The sequence below is a fragment of the Apus apus genome, chromosome 3 (genome assembly GCF_020740795.1).
Source record: "Apus apus isolate bApuApu2 chromosome 3, bApuApu2.pri.cur, whole genome shotgun sequence".
NCBI classification, from domain to species: Eukaryota; Metazoa; Chordata; class Aves; order Apodiformes; family Apodidae; genus Apus; species Apus apus.
This window is the reverse complement of record NC_067284.1, coordinates 110,521,651-110,531,793: the sequence shown is the minus strand read 5'-3', so window position 1 is coordinate 110,531,793 and position 10,143 is coordinate 110,521,651. Positions and strand designations below refer to the sequence as shown.

Genomic DNA, 10,143 nt, shown 5'->3' with positions numbered 1-10,143 from the left:
AAACAAACCCTACTTGTCCGTACTGGGCTGCTCTGTGATTTGAGAGAGCTGCTTTTACTACTGCAACCACAGGATTATCAGTAATGCCTGGTATGAAATGTATTCACTGAGTTACTTGCTCTGGCTTCAGGCCTTGCCTGGGGTCACATTTCAGCCCTGCTTGGCTATCCTGGTGGCTTGTTATTTGATTCCACCAGCTTAACACTGTTTCTGTGATGTGTTATGAGTACCAGTGTTCTCTGTATAAAGAATAAGCTGAAATTCTCCAGCCCACGGCCTATCTGAAAACCTGTGCAACATACGGGTAGTCTGAGCTCCAGAAAAGTACCTGATTAAGGTCTCTCATGGAAGAAAGTTCTATTTCACATTCAGAGTCTCAAAAATATCTGCAAGGAAGCTGAGGAAACCAGAAGAAATTAACAGTGGATGCTGAAAAACAATACAGATTTGGAAAACAAGAGTGTTAAAAAGAAAAGAATCTGTGTCAACCAGGAACAAGACAATGTTTTATTAATAAAAAAAGTTAATTGCACTGGCTTCATGTGTTTCAGATAATGGGAAGTCACTTGTTTTTCATTATGGTGATTTTTCTCTATTTTTTATATATATATATATATATACACACACACACACACTTTTGTATTTTTAACTACAAAAGCTCAAAATGGGATATTTTAAGAATACTATAGCTTAGATATAGCTTAATACAGACATTAATGGACTTCTGGCTTGAATTATGTGTCGTAGTTTATTAACCATTACAATCCTTTGAGTTTCCTGGTAATTTATTAGAAGTTTTGGATCCTGTCCTAACTGTCCAAAGAGTTTCATTGTGATTGTCTCTGTTCCTCCTGCACACACCCACAGAGATGTTTCCTAGCGAAAGATGAATTTTTTCTCCTGATGACTGGTGAGCTGGTGTGTTGTTGTGTGCCTTGTCAAGCAAAGCTAGAGCTGTAGTAAGTGGAAGCAGGAGAAAAGGGCTTATTGCTTTTAGACAGCCATGGTTAAACAGGAGATACACACACACACATATATATGAATGAGTGTTTGGATACTCTGCTATTATCCTACATCTGGATGGGATGGAAGGTCTTGTATCATCTGTGCTTTTGTGAACCCGTCCATCAGTTGCTTTGCTTTCAAAAAGGCAGGGTTGTAGCTCTGTGAGGCTATGAGGGTAAGTAAAGGATGATGTTTAGAGGTACAGTACCTCTAAAATGATGAGAGTCTGTATGAAAATGGTATTTTTTCTCTAGTCCACATATGTGTTAAGGTTTAGAATTGACTGTTGGATGAGAACTGAGCATCAGTTCCCTGGAGGGGCAGTGGTGAAAATGGCTCTTGGGAACTGACATTGCTGGGTGGGATGGAGTTACAGTGGGCATTAAGTGTTTTGTTTGGTGAGTAGTGGAGAGTAATTGCTGATGACTGATAGGAGTCAGACTCTGGACTTTGGAAAAATAAATTGCTAGTGGTGTTTGAAAGGAATGTTTCATCTTGTTAGAGGGAAAAAAATGACCTATTGGTTTTGTGTGGCACTTCTTTTGGTTGTTTATTCTGTCTTCAGAGTATAAATCCCTGCTTTGGTAGTGACACTGGTCTTTTGAATTGAGGAGATGTTTAGCACTTGACTCCTAAACGTTGATTTAATTGGGGAGTATGTATGCCCACCAGCAAAAATATCATGTCCTCAATGTAATCCTTGAAAAAATAAAAGTGCTAAACCCAAAAGATTTTCAGATTGTTTTTGTTAACCTTAATTTTCTGAACATGTAGCATTTGGAAAGGGTTTGGTGGGTTTAATGCTTTATATTTCCTTTATGTTTTACCAGGCTTTCAAATGAAATGTATATTCTTTAAAGAAACCTACTCTAACACTGACTTCCCTAGACGAGCTAATAACTGAACCACCACAAAAGTTCCTGGTAAAATAATGAGAATTCATGTCACTTCATCTCCAAGATGAACCATGACCAAATAAATTGTATTTGACTGTAGCAGTTCAGCTGGGATGTTTTCCTCAAATAATTGCTCATCTTCAGGTCCTGGATCTGACAATGGTGATTTCACATCCTGGAATTTGAGGATGAAGAAAGGAGTGTCTAATGCCTCTGGCAGTCTTTAAAAGCAGCCTGACCTCACTTTATTTGGAGTGGACACTTGTAAGACTGTACCTTATATCCCAGAAAATAATGCAGACACATATACTTGATGGGGAATGATAACATCATTTAATAATTCCTTTATCACTTCAGTTTCTTGACTGTCATATTCTGTGGTCTATGAAGAGCTGATCAGTGATCTGCTGGGTCATTTTACTAAACTAAACCAGTTTCTTGCAGCCATCCAAAAGAGAATTTTTCATGCTTTCCAGGAAGGAGTCAAAGAGCTCTGTAAGCTATTCCTTGTGTACTTCTGAAGTGCTTCTTACCTTTATATACAAGTGCCATTGAAGTCCTTAAACACTTGCCATTGGCTACATGTTTATGCATTTCATTCAGTAAAGAGCATCCCAGTAGTTCCCTCCCTGGTACCACAGGTAGTGGTACAAAAGGTCACTGGAGACCTGTTATCAAAAATTCAGCAATGATGCTGAAAACAATTCAGAATCTAGTTAATGCACCATAAATCAATGGATAACAAAATGCCAACACTGTCAACAGAGCTCCCAATGAATGTAGTGCAAATTTGGCATGCTTCAAGAGGAGGAAAAAATAAGAGCATTAGCTCTCTACAGCCACTTCCTTTTGCTCTCTGAAGAACATCATATCATCCCTGATCATGCCCAAGCCTGATCCATTATCTTCTCTCTGACAGTGGTCAGTGTCAGATGTTTCAGACACTGGACTTTGTTTATTATTAGCCAGTCACCATCAAAGCATTTAATCCAATCAATATCTTGAGCTTGAACGAACTCAAGTTATTTTGAGATTGCTGATGGAAGATGAGGGGAAGGAGTTGTTTCAACAAGTGATCTGCACTAATTGCAGGAGTTGAAACCTTCCCTCATCCTGAACTGGTAATATTAAAGGCATGCTCTAGGATGGCTGTCCTGACAGAATAATTGAATATTCAGAGAAGCCAGTAGTGTCTTGACTCCACTTTGGTTGCATTTCTCTGATGACCTAACACGTCAGCTTCAGGGAACAGTCCTACTGCACTGGAGTAACTGTGTGAAAAGTGGGGTTTAATGTTTTGTGTTGTATTCTGGTTTTATTTGTAGTTGGCTTTTTCTGGTGCCCATATTGTATCGTTGCCTTACTTTTGAGGGAGAAGAGCTGATCTGGCTCCAGGACTAGGTGTACAGCATCACACAGAGCATGGATTCAACTGACTAGGAAAGGAAGTGCACTCCAGTAGTTTATTTTATCCCCAGGGTGTTTCCCTGAATGAGTGAGATAAAGGCATTAAATTAAATGGTGCTGTTCCCTGATCTGATGCAGCCCTGCCACTCTTATTATTGGGGCTGTTTCTCAGCCTTTTTCTTATAAGCAAATGCTGCCCTGGGGACTTGGAAATTAATGTGTTGATTTGAGTAAATATCTATTTGGCACACACCTTCAGGCACTGCAGCAACAGAACTGCTAAATAAGAACTACAGGCTCAAACGTAGAGAAAGCAGAGAATCCAGCCCTCACAGTGGCAGCTTGAATGCTGAAGCTAAATTACTGTGTGTTGGATATCTCCAGGAACAATGATTGTAGTTGGTTTAGGCACCTTGAAATTTGTTTGGACAGTGTTGTTTCACACGACTTCTGCAGTTTCAGTGTTGGTATAGAAGGAGTATTCTGAGTAACAGCTCTAGGTATAGCAGACCATACTAATTTGGAGATTAAGAGGAAGTTGCTGGATGTGGCCTTAGGGACAGAGAAAAGGCCCTGGCAGTGTTTAACTTAGTGGAGTAAATGTACCCTACAGATGTGTCTACGTGGATAGCTAGAGCTGATGTTGAGAGCAAGCTACATGAATTCTCTCAAACGACATGACCTGTGCTTCCCTGTGTGCGTTACCATGTCTTGGAAGGCAGGATGACAACCATGAGGAGGCAGTGCAGCTTGTAGCACTGAAGGGTCACTGCATACCTAACTGGCCCCTCAGTACAGTACAGCAAAGATACTGAGAAGCTGGAGAGAGTCACTTTGGCTGCCAAGGATGAAAGGATACTGGAATATATGATAAATCGTAATAGACCAAGGGAGCTGCTCTGCTCTTCTAAGAGAAGTGAAGAATAAGGAGAGTGGGATCTGGTTACTGTTTTACACTACATAGACCTGTAGAGTAAATGAAACCATCTTTGAAATGCACAGTGAAAAACCAGAGGAAGTAAACCAAAGTCATAACAGGGTAAATTCCAAATGCATGTCATGAAAATTTTTTTCACTGTGAAAGTTGTTAAGCAATGGCAGGGGTTGCCTTGAGAGGCTGTGGAAGCCCCGTCCTTGGAGATATTCAGAAAGGGACAAGGACCTGAGAAACCTGGCCAAAGTTGGCCCTGCTTTGAGCAGAAGATTAAACTAGATGACTTCAAGAGATATCAGCTGAAATGATTCTGTGATTATGGCCCACCAGGAGAACAGTCACATTTTAGCCATTTTTTTAAACCAGGTCTAAGTTATATGTCAGTTTCCCTTTTAGGAATTTCTCTGGGGATTGTTTCTCTTAATGGTTTTGTCTTTTCTCTTACTTTGTCTGTTAAGAAAAGAGTCTACCAGCAACAATCCAACAATGGTGCCTCTTTTCTCAAGAGGTTGAGGAAGACCTGCATAGGGCATTGTGAGACTGCTGCTGGTAGACTTGTGTTGGTGGCCAGGAGTGGAAGGGGACTTCTGACCTCATTACAGAGAGGAATTCTGCAGAGTTGAATGGGACTATGGCTGATGCTGATGTTGGACATCCTATAGTGTTCTCTGCACAGATGTCTGTACCAGCACCACAGTGGTTTCCCCTTATGTGTGAGAGTGGCCAAGCCAGGATTTGTCTGGCAGTTGCCATGGCAACCATGGCCCACAACCAGCCCTTTTAACTCAGTTTAACTTTAATGAGGCTTTGTCCCCATGCTTTGCACTTGTTAACAACTTTCTTATTGCAGATAGCCCCATCCTCTAACAAAGAGGGATGTGGTTCTGCATACTCTTTTCCTTCTAAAAAGATTGAAACTTTGCAGAACTGGAGAGAAACAGAAGGCACAGCCAGAAAAATTTCAATGGTATATTTGAAGGGAGATCAAAGGTGTGACTGCTGGACTATAATGGAATAGGACCTCATACAACCAACTGTAATCCCAACTTTCTCTTTAGTGGCTCTGTGTCTGGGACTTTCTTGCTTATGATCTTAAGGTCACAGGAGAAGAGAGGTCAGAAGGGACCTCAGTTCTGTAGTCTACCCTCCTGCTCAAAACAGGGTCAACTAGAAGGTCAGACCAGGTTGCTCAGGGCTTTATCTTCTAAGATTTTGAAAACCTCCAAGGATGCAAAACTTCTCTGGGCAACTTGCTCCACTACTTGACTGCTCTCACAGTGAAAAGATTGCTCTATATACCTGGTCTGAAGCTCTCTTGTTTTATCTTGTGCCTATTATCCCTCATCCTCCTACCATGCACCACTGTGAAGAGCCTGACTCCATCTCCTTGATGCCCTCCCTGTAGAATCTGGCTGGCTGCTACTAGTTGCCCCCAAAGCTGTCTCTTCTCCAGTCTGGACAAACCACTTCTTACAGGGCAAGTACTCCAGCTCCCAACAGTCTTGGTGGCCCTCTGTTGAACTCACTCCAGGTTACTGATGTATATAAATAGTAATAATAAATAAATAAAATCTGCACCCCTCATTGCTTGTCAGTTGTGTGTTTGTTAGATTGCACTGCTGCAAATCACCTAGATATTAACTATCTTTACTAATTATGGCTTTTGTCATGTTTTTTGCAGGTTACATATCGCAAGTGCTAAAGAATTACACTGACCATGCCTGTGATGGAGAATATGTCTCCCTGAGGTGCCCTCACAGAACCACCATCAGCATCCAGTCTTCTTTTTACGGCCGAATCGTACCCAGTCACCAGATGTGTCCTTCTCGCTATCCCCACTCCTATGCAACTTTAATTAAGGAAGATGTTGCCTGCTCAGTTGGCACTTCCCTTCAGGTATTGCATGTTCAACTGGATCTGTTCATTTTGGACTTCATCTTTCCTTGGCCTAGCAGCACAGACCTGTATTAAGCAGTGCTACCCAGCACGGGAGCACCGACTTCTCACACAGCTTAACGGACAATTCATCTTTGTAGTTTAGACAAGACTAAATTAAATTTTGCTGATTTTATTAATTTTGGTGTAACTCTAGTCAGTAACAGGTCAGGAATGTGGTTGAAACAGAATTACACTGCAAGACCACATTATGTTTGACAGGGTACAAAGATTTCTTTTTAAAAATAGCTTTCCTTCCCAATGGTGAACGTTTCCAACACATCTAGGAGTTGCTGTGGTGTGCTTTTTACTTCAGAACTGATCCCATTTCAAGAGGCTTTTACTTTGGTAACTTGAAACCCAGCGAGAATCCTTGGCTTTACTTCTTCTGACTCACTTGGCTCTTGGGCCACTGTAAGTGATCATGCTTCACTTAAGCTTATAATGTCCCCAAACACCAGTAGTTAATCAGCTCTGTCCATTTGTGTAGGGGATGTTGACTATATGTATCCTCCCAAGGGCACATGTGACGTCAGCAAATCAAAGGATTATTTGGAAGGTGCTAGTGTTACTCAACTGTCAGTAGGAACAACTAAAATTAGAAACATGAGTTGGCTGATGTTGTTGAGATGAACGGGGGTGTTGAGGTAAGCACAAGTCTTTCCAAGTGTAGTGGAGGATTTAGAACTCTGAAAACTTCTGGGCAGAGCATCTGTGTGTTTATGGCTGTGAATCAATCATAACTCATAATAAAAATTTATAGAAGTACTAGATTAATGAACCTGCAGGGCTAGTGAATAATTTCATTTATAATTTGGCTCAAGGCCAGAGTTTCCCACATCACTTCTCACTCTTGCATCCAGGTTTTTTAAGAGGAATTTACAGCAATTTTTTAAAGTTGTTACAAGTGCTTTGGCTTCCAAGTGTCAGAGGTAAATTCTCAAGATTGCACAGGGCTGGTGTTTGTCTGTGGTGTAACCCTTAAGCTGACAGGTTTGAATTGCCCTCCTAGCACTTCCACTGCACAACAAAAGACTGCTATAGTATGGGAGGACATGGTTCTTATCAGTGAAAGGTGGCCTGAAGACTTTGGCAGAGGCTAACCTTCCCTGCTTTCTTTTGCTGATCTCCTGCAAAATTTGCTTAAAATATTTCATTTACTGGCATGATTGATAGGTGCTTGCACAGCCTTATCCTTTGTGGGTGAGTGGCCCACTTAAGGCATCTGGAAGAACTTCAGAACAGGGAATATGTAACCTTTGGCTTTCCATGCCATGGTTTGATGTGCAGGAGAGATTTCAAAGAAATCCTTACCTCCCTGCCTTAGCTCCTATGTCCTCAGAGCTGTTATCCATTAGCTTTGCCCCTGACACTTACAGTGCTGGTAATTGCAGCTCCTCTATTTACCAGAGTGTGAACTGTGTTCCTTGCAGGCAGTTTTGCAACAGATCACTTGTAGAGTGAGTTAGTTACATGACTGAGACCAGAACATTCCTATTCACCCATTTTTGGGGATGCAGATGTGCTAGGGAAGTAGCTGACATTCTTCATTCTGCCACAAATTTCTTGGGGGTTCTTGGGCAAGATCCTGCATCTCTTTGGAGAAGATCCACAGTGTCTCTTTGGTGCCCCCAAATTTGGCTTTGATACCTCCATGTGCTGTGCTCAGCTAGGGTAGGATGAGTCCAATTGCCAGAGATGAATCTTGTCTTCTTCCTCAGTCCTGGAGGGGTGAGGTCTCCCTGAGGGGCAAGCCAGAAACTCCACAAGCTGAATGGCAAAGTGCCTGCAGCTCGCTGGTAGGAAACCCATGTATGTAGGAGAACTGGAAAGATGTACACAAGGAAATTGTGTGTATTTTTGTGGTTTTGAAACTCAGCTGGATGGTTGCTATAGGCAGGACCAATTGTATGTGTTGTCTGTTTGTTAGTAATTTAAAAAATCAGCCAAACTGAACCCTTCAAAATTAAGTGTATAAAATCACTGTGTCTAATCAAACCCATGACTGTATAGATTCACTGCTGCTCTGGAGAGTGGCCTGGAGGAAGTGTAAGGGGCAGTTAGTAACACTATTCCCTACAAACGCTACCTGTAAGTAAAAGTTAATTGCCATTTAGAAGCTCTGTCCCCTGGAAATGGCCTGTTCAGACATTGTTTCTATGTTACAAAGGGAAAAGTAAGTGTTGATTACACGGAGACAGCCACTACTAATGCAGCCTTGTGAGGTTGGCTGCCAGGATCCCTTGCTTTAGTCACTTGTTTTTGTTTGAAATGAAATGCAGACCACTTGGGAGAGCATGTCTAAGACATTAAGGCAGTGACCCCAAACTACACATTTCTTAGCAGATCACATTTCTAACACCGTGATGTCAGATTCAGTGGGAGATCTTCAAACACACAAAGAATGTGGGACATTCAGACTGGGATTTCGGTTTTGATGTGGTTGGTTTCTTGTTAACTTTTAGATAAAGCCACACGAATATGGAGAGATCAGGAAAACAAAATGAAGTTGTGTTGAAAGCCAGACATTATTTGCTTTTTAAACAGCTTCCCTGCTCTCCCCATTCCACTCGGTTTAACAGAGAAGCCCAGAGTTAGCACAAGTCAACAAGCAGACTTGCTGAGGGTGTACTCAATCCCACTGTCCATGTTGCTAACAAAGGTGTTAAACAGCACTGGTCCCACTACCAACTTTGAGGAACACCACTTGTCTCCATCTGGACATCGAGCCGTTGGTCACAACTCTTTGAATGCAACCACACAGCCAGTTCCTTGCCCAACGACTGGCCCATCCATCAAATCCATATTGTTCCAGTTTAGATACCAGGATGGCATGCAGGACAGTGTCAAATGCTTTGCACAGATCCAGGTAGATAACATCAGTTGCTCTTCCTTTGTCCACCCATGCCATCACCCCATCGTAAAAGGCCACCAAATTAGTCAGGCAGGATTTGCCCTTAGTGAAGCCATGCTGGCTGTCACCAATCACCTCTGTGTTTTCCACGTGCCTTAGCAGGGCCTTCAGGAGGATCTCCTCCATGATCTTACTGGGCACAGAGGTGAGACTGGCCTGTAGTTTCCTGGGTCTTCCTTTTTTCCCTTTTGGAAAATGTGGTTTATGCCTCCCCTTTTCCAGTCAGTGGGAACTTTGCCAGACTGCCAGGACTTTTCAAATGTGATGAACAGTGGCTTTGCAACTTCATCAGCCTGTTTGTTCAAGAGCCATGGATGAATCCCATCAGGTCCCATGGGCTTGTCCACTTTCAGGTCCTTCACCAACCTTTGCCACTTTGGAGCAACTGTGCACATGCAGTTGGTCTGAGTGTGTCACCTAATAATTTTGAGAGCTTGAAGATTTTTGGTAGGTCTGTGCATTATGCTTTCACAGTGGAGTTTTTCTCTTGCTCTGTAAACACATGTCACCCAGGTAGGGTTGATCAAGCCCATTTTTAATCTGCACAATGTCTGATTTTATTAGTGTGAGAATACGGAGAAGAAGATAAATGACATTGCTGCACAGCAGATGAAGACATGGGAACATGTGGAGACACTTTTTACTCCAAGGAGATCTGCTAGGGAGCATCCTCATCTGCTTTAGCTGCTCCTTTATGCCATGGTTCTCTCACCTGTCACACTACTGCATACATTTACACTTCTCTGCCATGGGGACATCTCCTGAGGTCTTGCCTCTGGAGAAATAAGGAAGCTGATAAACAGATACAGCAGCAGTGTATGTTTATTCATATGAACACATACATTTTGGCATAAAAGACAAAGGAGAAACAGGTGTGTGAAGTGTTCTGATGAGTGCCTACTGATAAGTTAATCTCTTTAGTGAAAAAGCCTAGTCATTCCTAGCCAAGCTCAGAAAACACGACCTGTGCCTGCAAAAATACCTGGAGGCTCGTGTATGTTTGAAGGAAGCTGCTCAGCTGAGGGGGGAAGAAGTTTGGAGTGTCTTGTTTA

At 42.2% G+C, this 10,143-nt stretch overlaps 1 protein-coding gene across 1 annotated transcript in view; it reads left to right on the top strand.

Moving 5' to 3' along the window:
• The window catches only part of EVA1A (eva-1 homolog A, regulator of programmed cell death), a 203,823-nt gene that overhangs the window by 50,624 nt on the left and 143,056 nt on the right, over window positions 1-10,143 (top strand). Inside the window, exon 2 of the mRNA XM_051613652.1 lies at window positions 5,924-6,138. Coding sequence (XP_051469612.1) covers window positions 5,924-6,138 — 215 coding nt within the window. The remainder of the gene's footprint in view (window positions 1-5,923; window positions 6,139-10,143) is intronic.